This window comes from Phyllobates terribilis, unplaced genomic scaffold (assembly GCF_046119375.1).
Source record: "Phyllobates terribilis strain yellow unplaced genomic scaffold, ASM4611937v1 Scaffold_5__5_contigs__length_657084704, whole genome shotgun sequence".
Classification (NCBI taxonomy): domain Eukaryota; kingdom Metazoa; phylum Chordata; class Amphibia; order Anura; family Dendrobatidae; genus Phyllobates; species Phyllobates terribilis.
This window is the reverse complement of record NW_027362765.1, coordinates 326,570,319-326,588,436: the sequence shown is the minus strand read 5'-3', so window position 1 is coordinate 326,588,436 and position 18,118 is coordinate 326,570,319. Positions and strand designations below refer to the sequence as shown.

Genomic DNA, 18,118 nt, shown 5'->3' with positions numbered 1-18,118 from the left:
GCCACTATGGTCAATACTAATAGAGACATCCAAAAAAGAAATTTGTCGTTCATGAATGGCGGACGTAAGTCTCAAGCCCACACTATTTGTATTGAGGATTGTCATTTGTCCCAACTATGCGGTTTCAAAGCTTTGATTGGATTAAGGATGTGGCACTCTTTACGAGAAAATTGAAATGGATTAAATTTATGAGTCAAAATGATCGCAACAAGTGTAAGGAAGCAGGCATTCTGGAGATACACTTACCAAATCTTAGACTATTAGAAGATATGTGGAGAGAGGGCCAGGGAAATATAGGAGATGGCCCTTTCACTGATCTAAAGGCTAAGAGTACAAAGGCACCACCTAACTTAGATACTAGCCATATAGATATCTTCGAGAAAATGGTAACAGAGAGTTTGGAAGGTATTCAGGAAGAAGGAGTTAAGAATGCCAACTTGACAAAGTTAGAGATGAAAGCCCTTTTGGAGTTAGAAAGAGATTCTTCTATAGTGATAAAGTCATCCGACAAGGGCGGCAACATAGTTATCCTGGATAAACCCCAATACAGGAAGATGTGTCTTGAGCTGTAGTCTGATCATGAAGGTTATGAGATTCTCCAGAGTTACCCTATGAAAACCTATAGTCGGGAATTGGAAAGGCTACTATTAAGAGCTCTGGAAGATAAACTGATTGACAAACGACAGTTGTCTTTTCTTCTTCCAAAATGTCCACAAACTGCTACATTCTATCGACTACTAAAAGTCCATAAGGGGTGCAGCCCCTTAAAGGGGCGCCCCATTGTCTCGGGCATAGGAAGTCTCACACAGGGTATCAGCACGTATGTAAATAATATCCTTCACCCATTCGTGCTGGTCCTTCCTTCCTATGTCCGAGACGCAATGGACGTTTTGAGGAGATTGGAGGATTTGCAAATTGAAGAGGGCGTGTATCTAGCAAGTCTGGACGTGGAGGCCCTCTACAGCTCAATACCGCATGAGGCGGGTGGTAAACCTGTGAGACATTTTTTGCAAATGAGGGGGACACACATGAGGAGACACAATGATTTTGTAAGGGATTTGTTGAAATTTGTCTTGGAGCGAAATTACTTTTTGTTCGATGGGCGGTACTTCCACCAGCTCAGGGGTACTGCAATGGGGAGCCCTTGTGCCCCTACTTATGCAAATGTATTCCTGGGCTGGTGGGAGGAAACCCTGGTCTTCAATGACATCAACGAGGAATGGACGTCTAAAGTATCCCTATGGGTACGGTTTATAGACGACGTCCTCGTTTTGTGGAACGGAACTACTGACCAATTTGACAAGTTTGTTTCAATTCTCAATACAAATAGTGTGGGCTTGAGACTTACTTCCGCCATCCATGAATGACAAATTTCTTTTTTGGATGTCTCTATTAGTATTGACCATAGTGGCCGCCTAGTGACAAACCTTTTCAGGAAATCAACAGCTACGAATAGCCTTTTACAATGGAAAAGCCACCATCTTCCACCTCTTAAACGGGGAATTCCCAAGGGGCAATTCCAGCATCTTAGACGAAATTGTTCATCCCTGGAAGGCTGATCCTACGTGGCTAAATCGTACAAATTTGGTCGGTACATTTAGATGTGGGGCTTGCAAGGCCTGTGACTCTATAGTGAAGAAAACATCATTCACCAGTGATATTACTGGTAAAATCTACCAGAACAGAGAGTTTATCAACTGCCGAACGGAGAGCATTGTATATCTGGCAAAATGCAACTGCCCCAAAACATATGTAGGGAAAACCATTAGACAATTTCGTGTTAGAATTAGAATTCTCAAACACCTGGGTGATATTCGGAGGAAAGAAGATACACCTATCTCTATCCACATTTGGGAAATACATGATGGTGATATTAAGGCTATAGGTTTTCAGGGTATTGAAAAAATTAGAACATCTCAAAGGGGGGGGGGGTGATCATGACAACAAAATTCAAAGGAAAGAAACCCAGTGGATTCACTGATTAAAAACTGTTGCTCCAATGGGTTTAAATGAATGTATGTCCTTTACTGCATTCATATAATAACTGTGGAACTTTGGGAGTGTATTGTTGGCAATGATATCTAATAGTAATGAGCATCTGGACATACAGTATGAGTATCTTTATGATTGCTGAATGTCTAACCATACTTATTAAAATTGACATCCTTTAGTCTTCCCAATCCTGGTGAATCCTATTTTTAATAAGACGCTATACTGTTTTTATTGGATATTCTCGCTTTCTGATTTATGCATCCATGTCAATAATGGGTTAAAAGTTTGTTTACGTTACCAGCTGCCGTCAGGATGCAGTCTGCCTATCTGTGCTGTGGTATCTATGATGACTCCGGCCCCCCGTGACACGTGAATCCCGCATGTGATGTGGCAGCTCCTAATTGGCCCCAAGGCCGGGGGTCTGTGAGTGACCCATGCTTGGTCGCGTCATTGGAAGGGGGGAGGAGTATTATCTATTCGGCGTCCGTGCTGCCGCATGTGGCTCTCATAACAGCCGGGAGCAGAGACTCCTGCAAATGTATTATCAAGCAATATAGTGCCTGAGCCTCCTGATGTGCCCATAAAAATATTAGATGGGTGAAACGCGTAGAGGTGTACTTGTATGTTTTGGGGCATGTATTTGGATATAGGGACATACATGCTAAGAGGCTGCTGTGATACCCTGAGTTATAAATAAAGGAGCAGCAATTCTTAAAGGAACAGCGTAATGATAGACGATTCATTGGGTCTGTACATGAGACAATAAGAGCTGTGTCCTATGTAGATGTAGAGCTGTGTCCTATGTAGATGTAGAGCTGTGTCCTATGTAGATGTAGAGCTGTGTCCTATGTAGATGTAGAGCTGTGTCCTTTGTAGATGTAGAGCTGTGTCCTATGTAGATGTAGAGCTGTGTCCTATGTAGATGTAGAGCTGTGTCCTATGTAGATGTAGAGCTGTGTCCTATGTAGATGTAGAGCTGTGTCCTATGTAGATGTAGAGCTGTGTCCTTTGTAGATGTAGAGCTGTGTCCTATGTAGATGTAGAGCTGTGTCCTATGTAGATGTAGAGCTGTGTCCTATATAGATGTAGAGCTGTGTCCTATGTAGATGTAGAGCTGTGTCCTATGTAGATGTAGAGCTGTGTCCTATGTAGATGTAGAGCTGTGTCCTATGTAGATGTAGAGCTTTGTCCTATGTAGATGTAGAGCTGTGTCCCACGTAGATGTAGAGCTGTGTCCCATGTAGATGTAGAGCTGTGTCCTATGTAGATGTAGAGCTGTGTCCTATGTAGATGTAGAGCTGTGTCCTATGTAGATGTAGAGCTGTGTCCTATGTAGATGTAGAGCTGTGTCCTATGTAGATGTAGAGCTGTGTCCTATATAGATGTAGAGCTGTGTCCTATGTAGATGTAGAGCTGTGTCCTATGTAGATGTAGAGCTGTGTCCTATGTAGATGTAGAGCTGTGTCCTATGTAGATGTAGAGCTGTGTCCTATATAGATGTAGAGCTGTGTCCTATGTAGATGTAGAGCTGTGTCGTATGTAGATGTAGAGCTGTGTCCTATATAGATGTAGAGCTGTGTCCTATGTAGATGTAGAGCTGTGTCCTATATAGATGTAGAGCTGTGTCCTATGTAGATGTAGAGCTGTGTCCTATGTAGATGTAGAGCTGTGTCCTATGTAGATGTAGAGCTGTGTCCTATATAGATGTAGAGCTGTGTCCTATGTAGATGTAGAGATGTGTCCTATATAGATGTAGAGCTGTGTCCTATGTAGATGTAGAGCTGTGTCCTATGTAGATGTAGAGCTGTGTCCTATGTAGATGTAGAGCTGTGTCCTATGTAGTTGTAGAGCTGTGTACTATATAGATGTAGACCTGTGTCCTATGTAGATGTAGAGCTGTGTCCTATGTAGATGTAGAGCTGTGTCCTATGTAGATGTAGAGCTGTGTCCTATGTAGATGTAGAGCTGTGTCCTATGTAGATGTAGAGCTGTGTCCTATGTAGATGTAGAGCTGTGTCCTATGTAGATGTAGAGCTGTGTCCTATGTAGATGTAGAGCTGTGTCCTATATAGATGTAGAGCTGTGTCCTATGTAGATGTAGAGCTGTGTCCTATGTAGATGTAGAGCTGTGTCCTTTGTAGATGTAGAGCTGTGTCCTATGTAGATGTAGAGCTGTGTCCTATGTAGATGTAGAGCTGTGTCCTATGTAGATGTAGAGCTGTGTCCTATGTAGATGTAGAGCTGTGTCCTATGTAGATGTAGAGCTGTGTCCTATGTAGATGTAGAGCTGTGTCCTATGTAGATGTAGAGCTGTGTCCTATGTAGATGTAGAGCTGTGTCCTATATAGATGTAGAGCTGTGTCCTATGTAGATGTAGAGCTGTGTCCTATGTAGATGTAAAGCTGTGTCCTATGTAGATGTAGAGCTGTGTCCTATGTAGATGGAGAGCTGTGTCCTATGTAGATGTAGATCTGTGTCCTATGTAGATGTAGAGCTGTGTCCTTTGTAGATGTAGAGCTGTGTCCTATGTAGATGTAGAGCTGTGTCCTATGTAGATGTAGAGCTGTGTCCTATGTAGATGTAGAGCTGTGTCCTATGTAGATGTAGAGCTGTGTCCTATGTAGATGTAGAGCTGTGTCCTATGTAGATGTAGAGCTGTGTCCTATGTAGATGTAGAGCTGTGTCCTATGTAGATGTAGAGCTGTGTCCTATGTAGATGTAGAGCTGTGTCCTATGTAGATGTAGAGCTGTGTCCTATGTAGATGTAGAGCAGTGTCCTATGTAGATGTAGAGCTGTGTCCTATGTAGATGTAGAGCTGTGTCCTATGTAGATGTAGAGCTGTGTCCTATGGTCCTATGTAGATGTAGAGCTGTGTCCTATGTAGATGTAGAGCTGTGTCCTATGGTCCTATGTAGATGTAGAGCTGTGTCCTATGGTCCTATGTAGATGTAGAGCTGCGTCCTATGTAGATGTAGAGCTGTGTCCTATGTAGATGTAGAGCTGTGTCCTATGTAGATGTAGAGCTGTGTCCTATGTAGATGTAGAGCTGTGTCCTATGGTCCTATGTAGATACAGAGCAGCCATTGAGTCATCTGTGATGCAACAGAAATTTGCAGGCTGTAAACTGATATCGCATACCAATTGCTTTTAGACAAGAGCACAATATAGATAGAAATGTGTTATCTGTATCCTTCAGTAGTGGATTGTGGTTTATAAAAAGGTTTAGGGGGGGGGGGATCTGTCCTTTTTCGTATAACTATGTCAATATACAAGATGAGAAGGGGGTTGTAGTCTTATATTCTGCAGAGGGCAAAGTGCAATAATAGTCATATGCTCCCCTTGTGGAAATAATTAAAACCTCTCCTTTTCCATATAACCCTGACTATATATAGGATGAGAAGGGGTTTAGAGTTTGATATTCTGCAGAGGCCAAAGTGCACTAATAATCCTATGTTCCCCCTGTAGAAATAATCAACCCCGACTATATATAGGATGAGAATGGGTGTATAGTCTGTTATTCTGTAGAGGGTAAAATGCAATAATAATCTTATGCTCCCCCTGTGCAAATAATTTATATCTATCTAAGGGTTGGCAACTTAGGATACAGATGTATTGAGAGTATCTTAGACATCAGGTATTACACATTGGGTGATTGGTTTCAGGGAATATTCATATCCGGAGTATGAACCGTGTGAAAAAATAGGGGACATACATGATAAACTGCATATAGTACGGTGGATTTGATCATAGTATTTTAATATTTTTAATAAAGTATAATTTTTTAATTATTGCTATTCCACCTCAGTCAGTGATTTTTGTTTATTTTGGTGGTTTCAACATATTTTGAGTTGTTGGTCCACAGTCAGTGAATCCCTGTAGGTTTGGATAAGTTTCTTCCTTAACCCCTAAATGACCGGAGCATTTTCTGTTTTTGCGTTTTCATCCTTTGCTCCCCTTTTGCTCCCCTTGTTCCCAGAGCCATAGCCTTTTTAATTTTCATTCAATGTGGCCATGTGAGGGCTTATTTTTGTACTTTTAAATGGAATCTGTCACTAGGTTTTTTTCCACCTAATCAGAGAGCAGCATAATATGATGTGTCACTAGCTGGGCTGCTTGCTGTAGTATTGATAAAATCACATTTTTATCAGCAGGAGATTATTAATACAGGACAAGTAAATCTGCTGCCAGGTAGTCCTTCATATTTATGAGCTCTGCATAACCCGGCCTTCACTATTGATTGCAGTTTTCTGTCTATGTACAGTGTACACACAAAACAGTCAATCAATTTGTGTGAGTGGGGTATTCAGAGCTCAGTATTCAGAGAACTGCTAGATCTGCTAGATCAGCATCATAAAATATGTTATTGTATCAAAACTGCTGCAAGCAGCCCAGTAAGTGACATATCACTGGAATCAGAGTCTCTGTTCCTACAACATACTTCTCTCAGATCATGTAGAAAAAACCTGCTGAGAAATTCCCTTTAAGTCCTTAAAGTAACACCAGCTAATTGTTCATTTTCTTAAATGTTTTTTAGTTTTTATTACCTAAATACTTGCATCCAATATCTGAATAGAAATTGCTAAACTCACTACTATGATACTATGAACAAAAATAGTCTATAAAATAATAATGAGACAGCACTGTGAAATTTTAGACATGTTACATAGATAGAAGCAATGGTACACAGTGGTGATGTGTAAATATAATGATATTCTGATTATATTTTTAGACTTTGATGATTCTTGCGGCCTGTACACAGATTGGAGTGGGTGTAGCTCTGGTGTTTAACCAGTATGATAGCGACTCAAAATCACTATCATATGGTATTCCATTCTGGACCTCAGCATTTGTAAGTATTGTAGATGTACATGTGAAATACCTGTGAAGTAGAATATTATATGCAAACATTTAACATTTTATAAGAAAAACTATGGAAAAAGGAGTCAGCAAACAGGGAAAAAGACCTTCTATATTTACCCAGTTGTTACCTAGAGTATAGGAACAGCGGATCAGCTCAGTGAGGCTTGCATCAATATATTTGTATCTGGTACTGCTGTTTTCCCTTATTTTATATTTTTCCTTTATGAGAAAGTTACTGTAATTACTAACACACCAGTATGGGCTCGGGAGTAGATATAGATATGTTTCTGGTGCAGAAGCTACTGTAATTTTAGCTATGTTGCACTAACAAACTCTGCAAACCACTACAAACTGGATTGGATCCATTATGGCTAGAAGAATAAAATGGTGCTAAGATAGAAGGTATCTTGGAATTTGGAATTTAACTTTCCAAGTTTCCATTGTCATAATCTGCTATGAAAGTTGTCAGCAAATGCAAATTTTTGGGCCAGCTGTGCCCGCCTGCACGCAGCTGACACTCAATGATCACCATGACTAACCTTTGTAACTACCAATTCAAATGGAGACATGCCACACAGTTTGTGTCCCCCTACCAATTAGGGGTTGTATAGAATTCTATTAATCTATTAATATCTCACTTTGGCTCCTAAGGTGGGCATACATTATATTCAAAACTCTAATAATAAAACAGATTTTAAAAAATCCAATACCGCAACATTTGTGCATCCTCTACTTACAACAAATCACTGCGAAGGCAGGGAAATCCTAACACTTTTAAAGCTGTTGATCAACCTTTATGATTACCTTGGCCAGTACCAAGCCACCCAGCTTGTGAACCAACACTAACAAGGCATTAAAGAATTAAACTAGTGGAATGCTTACTATGGCCCAAAAAAAACACTGCAATCGTTCCTAAAGTGTCGGGTTCCCCCCCCGCTCTACTTTTTGCCTACACTTACAAAACTTATCCAAATTATTTATTCATTTTCTCCTGGGCAACAATAGTACTGATTAGAGATGAATTTACTAATCTGTTGGGCTGGATAATCGTTCCTTTACATCAATTGGGATTAACTTGGACATGTGGGAGTAAAATTTCCATGTAATTGATGTCTGAAGGCATATGTTTCTTGGCCACACAAAATGAGAGCTGACCATACCATACAATGGAGGTTGAGGAGATAGTGTACAGAAAGCAGTAGATGAGGATGATCAAGGCACTACTTGTGGGTACCAGAAAGACTGCCATGAAGTGAAGGAGGGCTGCTAGAGTCTTGCTCATCTTGCTGGTCAGTTTTCTTTCCACACCTGAGCAGATGATGCCATTTTATGTACTGGTGGAGAGACATAGTTTCTAGTCCTTGTGTGCCAGGTCTTATTTTCCAACAGTTAGATAGATAGATAGATAGATAGATAGATAGATAGATAGATAAATAGATAGATAGATAGTATATAACTGTTCTAGATACATTTACAATGTATGCTATGTATTTTTCCCCAGTATATTATTACCGAGTCCCTATTACTGGCTGCCAAGGGAAAAAATATCTCATGCTTGGTGAGTTCATCAAGTAAATTTTTTAGTATTATTTTGATCTCTATTTATATATTTGTTAATGTAGTTAGTGACAAAGTTCATGAATTCATTGATGAATTCACCTTATTGTATTTATATTTTAGTAAGAAAAATGACTAATAGGTTCTAATAGCAGCAATTTCAGTTGAAACTAAATATATACTGTATATGCACAATACATATATACACACACATATAGACACATTTATGAGCTTTTTGGGCATACTATTACAAAAACTATTACCAAAACAGTCCCATTCCATTATCACTTAGGCTAGAGCTACACAGCAACTTTGCCTTTGACAGTTGTTGCACAATCAAAGTTTGCTAGGTGTCACTTCTGTATGGCTGCGCAATACAAGGGAATAGGATTGCATTGCGACTTCCAGGATAATTAGACTGGAACAAGAAAGTCGTAAAATATCTGACACATTTGGACTTCTTGCCACTTGCTTTTCGTGGTACCCTCGGCATCACAATGCCACTTTTATTGCACTGTGATGTATCAACGACACCTATCGAACTTTGTTCACTCGACAGGTGTTCTCAGTCAAAGTTGCCCTGTAGCACCAGACTTATCCACTATATGGTTAGCGATTAAGAGGTGTGTCAAAATAGTTTTGTCTATATACTGTATACCACACTACTTTATATAGTAGTTCTAGTAGTCCAATGGACTAGCATGAGCACTAACGAGCATATCCATATCATGGGACAGCACAGTGGCCTGGCAGCACTGGGTTCCTGTGGTCACATTCCACCAAGGATAACATATGCACGGAGTTTGTATGTTGTGGAAAAGGAAAAAAAGGGATGTATCCAGCGCCAATTAAAATGGTTCTTTTATTGAGAAACGTGATTAAAATACCATTTCCATAATGGCAAAAGTCCAATGCATTGACGGACATGGTGTAACACGTTTCAGAAGGACTACGGCGTCCTTTGTCAGAACTGCTGAGATGGTAACAAAGGGGAGGTTTATAGGCAAATGTGTGATTACAAGCAGGTAAATTTAGTGAAATCACATGATATATGACATGTGTGATCTATTCGCATAAATCTGATTAAAGTAACACACCAGCATACCCCACTGACAACAATGATATAAATTCACATGTTAAAAACATCAAGAAAACAAATAGAATTAAAACAAGCAGGTAACCCGTTCTGTCATCAATCAATAGTGGAACATCATTTCCTTGCGCATGTTCAGACCATCAGGGACTCGTGTGCCTAGGCTGTAGATCCAGTAGTCTTCCCTGGTAAGTAGGCGTCTCCTGTGATCTCCCCTCCTGATGGGTCTGTTAACTTTTTCAATGCCGAAGACCGAGAAAGATTAAATCTATCTATGGTGGTGATCAATGAAATAATTAGATGCATGAGAGATGACACGGTTTGTATTATTTGAGCTGATTATATCTGTAATGTGTTCTGAAATGCCGACTTTGTAGTGCGTGAGCTGCAACCTACATACATTTTATGACAAAGGGTGCGATTGATAACATAAATGACATTCTGTTTATTACAGTTAATAAAATCTTTGATATTAAAACTGGATGTATTTTTATGATTTTGAAATGTTTTTGTTCCTAGCACATTAGAACAGGTTCTGAACCTGGTATTTCCACACCTATAAAATTCCTTGCATGAAAGTCATGTTTCTGATTTTTTCTGGGATGAAAAATAGCTTAGGGACAAAATATTTCCAATTGTGGTTTCTCTTTTTGCCACACGGGTGCAGCCTAGTTCCAAAATGGAAAATACGATGGGGTCTTCGAATGAGCAATAACTTTGAAATAACATTTTTTATCTGATTAAACTGTGGACTATATTGAATAGATAAAGTGAGTTTAGTAGTTAAATTTGAGTTATTAGAATTTTTGTTTAATAATCCTTGTCTATTTTTATTTGTGGACAATATTGGCTGCCCTATTTAATATCCATGGGGGATATCCCTTCTGCTTAAGTCTGCGACGAGATCCCCCTATTTCCTTGTTCAGTTTGTCTTGGCTACTACAGTTCCTTTTAATCCTTTGGCTATAGATCTGATAGTGTGTTGTCGGTGGCTACTGCGGGCGTGTAATATCTTGTCAACTGTAAGTTTAAGAACGCCAATTAAGTACTATGAAATTTGAACGTAAATTTAAGATTATAGTTATTGCTATTAATGTACTCCATAAAGTCAGGTATGACAGATACACAGCCCCCCTATATGAAGAGGAGATCGTCTATGTATCTGCCATAGCAGACAAGATTGGATGAAAAATTATGGGAAGTGGAACATAAATAAAAATAAATAATATATGGTCTGACAACTTTTAATGGCTCAACTGTGATGTATCATTATACATGTCTATTCCTCCCGACGTTGCGATCATGGCTCTTTAATTTCATCTGTCAGATTATAGTGACTTCTCCACTGATCTTCAGAATTCCATCATACAGGTCACCCATTTTTTCATGACACACAATTTTTTTTACCTTTGATCATGCTTATTATTTACAATGCAGAGGTGTGTCGTTGGGGGCCAAGTATTCTCTATCCTTGGCTAACCTGGTGATGGCATTCTGGGAGATGACCTATTTATATTCCACTTCCAACACACTATCAGATCCAAACCCATAGGGGAATTCACCAAGATTAAAAGGAACTGTAGTAGAAAAGGCAAACTGGACAAGGAAATAGGGAGAACTCGTTGCAGACTTAAACAAAGGGGATATCCCCTATGGATATTAAATATAGTGGCCAATATTGTCCAAAATAAAAATAGACAAGGATAATTAAACAAAAATTCTAATAACTCAAATTTAACTAATAAATAGTGTTGAGCGAGCACTAAAATGCACGGGTGCTCGTAGCTCGGGCCGAGCTCACCGTGATACTCGGGTGCTCGACCCAAGCAATGAGCCAAATGTTAGTCTATGGGAGACCCAAGCATCTTTGCGGCGGCACCCCCGGCAGTCTGTAGAAAGCGTAAAAAGTGCCCAAAACGATAGTGACAGTGCTCAAAAGACATGGGGACAGCATGGGCATCGCCCCAGGAAGCATTTCTGACCCCCAGGACACTGCTGTCAACAACGTGGTCAGAGGTATTAAGCCACTTTTACGGGCTCACAATAAAACTTTCAAAAATGAAACTGAAACGGTTTTCCTGTGAAATATGTTAAGGAACTTCCTTTCCAGGGTAAAGACTTGTGTATAAGGTAAAATAAATAACCAAAAACAAAAATACTCCTCCACACCTTGGGCTATGTTCACAAGTAGCATTTTTTATGCGTTTTTGCACTTTTGTATTGCTTTCAACCGTGACAAATGCATTCACCGGGAAATGTCATTTTAACATTTTACAATCTTATCTGGCCATGTGCTGTGTGACACATGCATACAGTGCTGAAAAGACATGGGAACAGCATGGGGAAGACACCTGGAAGCATTTCTGACACCCAGGTCACTGCCTAAAAGTGTGCCCATCAGAAGTCATCCTTGCCGCATCAGAAGATGCAGACTTGCAACTATCCCCGTTCAAGTCCTTGTCCCAGGGCAGTGTTCAATTGTACCTCCCCCATTCCTTGCAATGTAAGCGCAAGTATGCAGCCTGCCACCCACCCACCCCCAGGCTGCAATACCATACTGCTAGCTTGCACTTGAAATGGGGCCTTTTAGTTTGGAGGAGGCCGAAGCTGGCCACTACCTCATGGCTGCTTTGGCAGCGAGGTATCCAAACTCAGTCCCCAGCCGCCCCACGGCTGGGTGTCCACGCTCGGTCCCCAGCCGCCAGGGGGTGGCCAGGTGCCCATACTCGGTCCCCAGCCGCCTGGGGGCGGCCGGGTGTACATAAACGGTCCCCAGCCGCCCCTATTTCTCCTTGGAACTTCCCCCCACACTTTTTCTTAGCCCGGCCTGCTTTAGGGCTGCATTGGACGAGCCAACCAGAGAACCAGACTCCTCTGGTGGGCCCTGGCTTCTCCATCAGGGGAGTTGAGAGTGCCAAGGTGAGGAGCATGATGATGATGATAGAAGTTAGCATCTGCTTTGTCTTCTTGGAATGCAAGCGCAAGTGTGCAACCTGCCACCCACCCACCCCCAGGCTGCAATACCATACTGCTAGCTTGCACTTGAAATTTGGACTTTAAGACATGTGGAGGCAGACGCCGGCCACCATGTCATGGCTGCGTCGGCAGCCTGGTATCCATACTCAGTCCCCAGCCGCCCAGCGGCCGGGTGTCCACGCTCGGTCCCCAGCCGCCAGGGGGTGGCCAGGTGCCCATACTCGGTCCCCAGCCGCCTGGGGGCGGCCGGGTGTCCATACTCGGTCCCCAGCCGCCCCTATTTCTCCTTGGAACTTCCCCCCACACTTTTCTTAGCCTGGCCTGCTTTAGGGCAGCATTGGACGAGCCCACCAGAGAACCAGACTCCTCCGGTGGGCCCTGGCTTCTCCATCAGGGGAGTTGAGAGTGCCAAGTTGAGGAGCATGATGATGATGATAGAAGTTAGCATCTGCTTTGTTTTCTTGGAATGCAAGCGCATGTATGTAGTAGCGGCTAGGCCTGAGGTGGTCAGCGTTTTGGCGCATATCCTACCTCCTCCGAGGATTGCGGGATGTTATCCTGCTACTATCCCAGTTCTATGACTCCCGTTAAAGCAAAGCTTCAGGTGATGAATGATGGATGAGTAGGATAAGTTTCTGTAACAAAAGGAGCAGTTCGGCTACACAGTTAGAGGGCATGCAGTGAGTGCAATGCCTACCAAAAAATTCGAGGCACTCCAATGCCCTTTGGAAGTGACATGGAGGTCAGAGGGCCTTAACTAAACCGTTTTTTCCATTTATAGCAACTGGGTCTCCTGTGCACTGTTGGCCTAAGCAGAGAATGGAAGGCTTTCCAAAAATTATGAGGAACTGCAATGCCCCTTGAAACAGACGTGGATTGCAGCATACTAAAAACCTTCTACCCATTATTGGGGAGTGGGTCTCCCTTTAGTGTTCGCCTATGCATTGAGAAGGAAAAGCTGACTAAAATTAGGAGGAAATGCAATGCCCGTTGGAAGAATGGTGGAGTTCGCAATGGAATAAAAAGACAATATCAATGCCCCTTGAAAAAGTGGTGGAGGTCGCAGTAGCTTAACAAGATGGTTTTAATGCCCCTGGGAAAAGTGGTGGAGGTCGCAGTAGCTTAACAAGATGGTTTTAATGCCCCTTGGAAGAGACGTGGAGGTCGCAGTGGAATAAAAAGACAATATCAATGCCCCTGGGAAAAGTGGTGGAGGCCGCAGTAGCTTAACAAGACGGTTTTCATGCCCCTTGGAAGAATGGTGGAGTTCGCAGTGGAATAAAAAGAGAATATCAATGCCCCTTGAAAAAGTGGTGGAGGTCGTAGTAGCTTATCAAGACGGTTTTAATGCCCCTTGGAAGAGATGTGGAGGTCGCAGTGGAATAAAAAGACAATATCAATGCCCCTGGGAAAAGTGGTGGAGGTCGTAGTAGCTTAACAAGACGGTTTTAATGCCCCTGGGAAAAGTGGTGGAGGTCGCAGTAGCTTTACAAGACGGTTTTAATGCCCCTTGGAAGAGACGTGGAGGTCGCAGTGGAATAAAAAGACAATATCAATGCCCCTGGGAAAAGTGGTGGAGGTCGCAGTAGCTTAACAAGACGGTTTATATGCCCCTTGGAAGAGACGTGGAGGTCGTAGTAGCTTAACAAGACGGTTTTAATGCCCCTTGGAAGAATGGTGGTGGTCGCTGTAGCTTAACAAGATGGTTTTAATGCCCCTGGTAAAAGTAGAGGAGGTCGCAGTGGAATAAAAAGACAATATCAATGCCCCTGGGAAAAGTGGTCGAGGTCGCAGTAGCTTAACAAGACGGTCTTCATGCCCCTTGGAAGAATGGTGGTGGTTGCAGTGGAATAAAAAGACAATATCAATCACCCTGGGAAAAGTGGTGAAGGTCGCAGTAGCTTAACAAGATGGTTTTCATGCCCCTTACAAGAGCTCTGCAGTACAGCATATTAAAAACATTATTCCAATTATTGAGGAGTGGGTCTCCCATAGTCTTTGCCTATGCCTTCCAAGCAAAATCTGGCAAAAATTAGGACGGAGGAACTTGCAATGCTGGAAACACGGACCACGGTCACCCTGGTGGTATAGTGGTGGTGGAGGCAGAGGATAAGGAGAAAAGCAAAATACAGCCGAAATGAGGAAGCGTATACCCATGTGTGGGTGTGAAGCGGTGCATGGGAATACACCTCCCGAAATAACACAGTGGATTTGACTTTATGTTACTCTGCTCTCATTTGGTGGTGATGAGATGTCTGGCCCAATCCAGCCCTTGTTCATTTTGATATGGGTCAGCTTGTCAGCATTGTCAGTTGACAAGCGAGTGCGCTTATCAGTTATAATTCACCCAGCGGCACTAAAAACACGCTCCGATAACACGGTAGCGGCAGGGCAGGCCAGAACCTCCAAGTCGTACAGAGCGAGTTCATTCCAAGTGTCCAGCTTGGAAACACAATAATTAAAAGGCACAGAGCAATCACGGAGGACGCTGGTACGGTCGGCAAGGTACTCCCTCACCATCTTTTGAAACTTTCCACTCCTTGTGAGAGTACCCCGCGCCTCAGGGCCTATAAGCTGGGCGGATCTCAGAAAACTGTCCCAGAATGTTAACAGTGTTCCCCTGCCTCTGCTGGATTGGAGTTGCGTCTCTCTCGTCTTTATGCCTTGGTTGGTCAACGAACTGTGACCTCTGCAGCTAGCGTGTTCAGATGGGAATTTTTTTAACAGTTCTGCAGCAAGGGCCTTCTGGTACTGCCCCATTTCTGTAGACCTCTCCACCTCAGGAATAAGAGAGTGAAAGTTCTCCTTGTAGCGGGGGTCTAAAAGTGTCACCAACCAGTTTTGACTGTCACCCAACATTTTGACAACGCGAGGGTCACGGTTAAGGCAGCGTAACGTAAAGTCAGCCACTTCCGTGTCCTCACTAAGATGACGACTGACCATGCTCTCCTCCTCCTCCCTCCTGTCCTCAGGCCACCCACGCTGAACCGACTGTATGACAGTGTACAGGTACTACCTTCTACAGCGCATGATACCAGCTCCTGTTCTTCCTCCTCCTCCTCCTCTCCCTCATTGTCCCCCAATGCACGTTGAGATGAAATGAGGATGGGCTGTGTGTAATCGCTCATTACGGGTTCTTGATCCATCTCATCATACTCTGGCTGCAATGCCTCCTCTTTAATTCTCTGCAGAGCGTTGCAAAAGAGAGACAAGTGGGATGCTGACGCTAATGATGGCATTATCGCCACTCACCATCTTGGCGGACTCCTCAAAGTTTGTCAGGATGGTACATATGTCAGACATCCAGGTCCACTCCTGAGGTCTTATGTGTGGAGTCTGACCTGAATATCGACGGCCTTGTTGCAGCTGGTACTCCACAACTGCTCTCTTCCGCTCACAAATCCTTTGCAACATGTGGAGGGTAGAGTTCCAACATGTGGGGACATCACACACTAGTCGGTGTGCTGGAAGCTGCAAACGCTGCTGCAACACAGCAAGGGCAGCGGAAGCTGTAGCCGACTTGCGAAAATGAGCTGACAGGCGGCGTACAGATCTGGCAACTCGGGCTACGATTTAAGAAACCGCTGAACCACGAGGTTAAGCACATGAGCCAGGCATGGTACGTGTGTGATCTCGCCTCGCCTCAAAGCCGCCACCAGGTTACAGCCATTGTCACACACGACTATGCCTGGATGTAGGTTCAGTGGTCTCAGCCACATATCTGCCTGCTCTTTCACAGCTGTCCACAACTCACAAGCAGTGTGAGGTTTATCACCTAAGCTTATGAGTTTCAGCACAGCCTGTTGCCGCTTGTCCAAGGCAGTACTGCAGTGCTTTCAGCTTGTAACTGATGTGGTGATATCTGAGATGGAGGCTGAACATGAGGAGGAGGAGGAGGATGATGCGCAGGAGCTGTACACTGTGGGGGCAACTCTGACTGACATAGGGCCCGCAATCCTCTGTGTGGGGAGGATGTGTTCCGTCCCAAGTTCCGACTGGGTCCCGGCTTCCACTATGTTTACCCAGTGTGTCTTCAGGGAGATGTACCGTCCCTAGACACAAGCACTTGTCCATGTGTCCATTGTCAGGTGGACTCTCCCAGTAACTGCGTTGTTGAGGGCACGGCAGATGTTTTGGGACACGTGCTTGTGTAGTGCGGGGATGGCACACCGGGCAAAATAGTGTCGGCTGGGGACCGAGTACCGAATGACGGCCACCGCCTTAAGGCTGCGGAAGGATTCCGTCTCCACCAGTCTAAAAGGCAGCACTTCCAGCCCAAACAGTCATCAAATGTGCGAATTTAGGACTGTGGTCTGTGGGGCATTGACTGCGAATTTGCGCTTTCATTCAAAGCACTGGGATATGGACAATTGAATGCTGCGGCGGGACGTGGACGTGGACGTTGATGCTGTTTCTTGAGAAATTGCCATAACAAGTGAAGACTGAGAGGAGGGCACATCTTTGCATGCAGTATAGACTGACAGCTACTAAGATTTGACCGTGTGGAAGACAGACCAGAGCTGGTGGTGCCCAGGTAACTGTAAGTATTATCTGCTATCCAATTAATAACCTGTTCACACTGATCAGTTCGCAATACTGGTGTTGTAGTGTGCTTCCCTAGTAATTCGGTCAAGACGTGGGAGCGAGAAGATGTGGCTGTTGGTTGTGGCACATTTTCACCTTGGCCACGGCCCCGTCCTCTACACGCACCATCACAAGAACGTCCAGTTCCACGTCCCTTGCCACGCGCCTTGCCCATTGTAAATGAAGTAAAATAGCTTACACTCGCACTATCAATGGAAAAAAGGTAACAAAAAAGAGATTAGAACCGTGGAAGAGGAAAATCGCAATTCTATTCCTCTGGCCTACACCAGACTCTTTTAAACAGATATATTGGTGTCTGACCAGTCAGGGAGACACTATTACAGTTTTTTTTATTGCAAAAAATGCCAAAAGCAGGATAATACAGAGATTTGACCCATGGAACTGCAAAACCACAGTTCTATTTCTCTGGCCTACACCAGACTCTTTTAAACAGATATACTGGTGTCTGACCAGTCAGTGAGACACTATTACAGTTTTTTTTTATGGCAAAAAATGCCAAAAGCAGGATAATACAGAGATTTGACCCGTGGAACTGCAAAACCACAGTTCTATTTTTCTGGCCTACACCAGACTCTTTTAAACAGATATATTGGTGTCTGACCAGTCAGGGAGACACTATTACAGTTTTTTTTTATTGCAAAAAATGCCAAAAGCAGGATAATACAGAGATTTGACGCGTGTAACTGCAAAACCACAGTTATAGTTATGTGGCGTACACCAGAATCTTTTAAACAGATATATTGGTGTCTGACCAGTCAGGGAGACACTATTACATTTTTTTTTACGGCAAAATATGCCAAAAGCAGGATAATACAGAGATTTGACCCGTGGAGCTGCAAAACCACAGTTCTATTTCTCTGGCCTACACCAGACTCTTTTAAACAGATATATTGGTGTCTGACCAGTCAGGGAGACACTATTACAGTTTTTTTTTACGGCAAAAAAAGCCAAAAGCAGGATAATACAGAGATTTGATCCGTGGAACTGCAAAACCACAGTTCTATTTCTCTGGCCTACACCAGACTCTTTTAAAC

General features: G+C 43.1%; 1 protein-coding gene across 4 annotated transcripts in view; it reads left to right on the top strand.

Moving 5' to 3' along the window:
• LOC141273145 (uncharacterized) overlaps window positions 1–18,118 on the top strand; it is a 127,396-nt gene that overhangs the window by 94,962 nt on the left and 14,316 nt on the right. For all 4 annotated transcript variants that reach the window (XM_073684585.1, XM_073684587.1, XM_073684586.1 and 1 more), the window contains 2 exons: window positions 6,723–6,842; window positions 8,355–8,411. In XM_073684585.1, coding sequence (XP_073540686.1) covers window positions 6,723–6,842; window positions 8,355–8,411 — 177 coding nt within the window. The remainder of the gene's footprint in view (window positions 1–6,722; window positions 6,843–8,354; window positions 8,412–18,118) is intronic.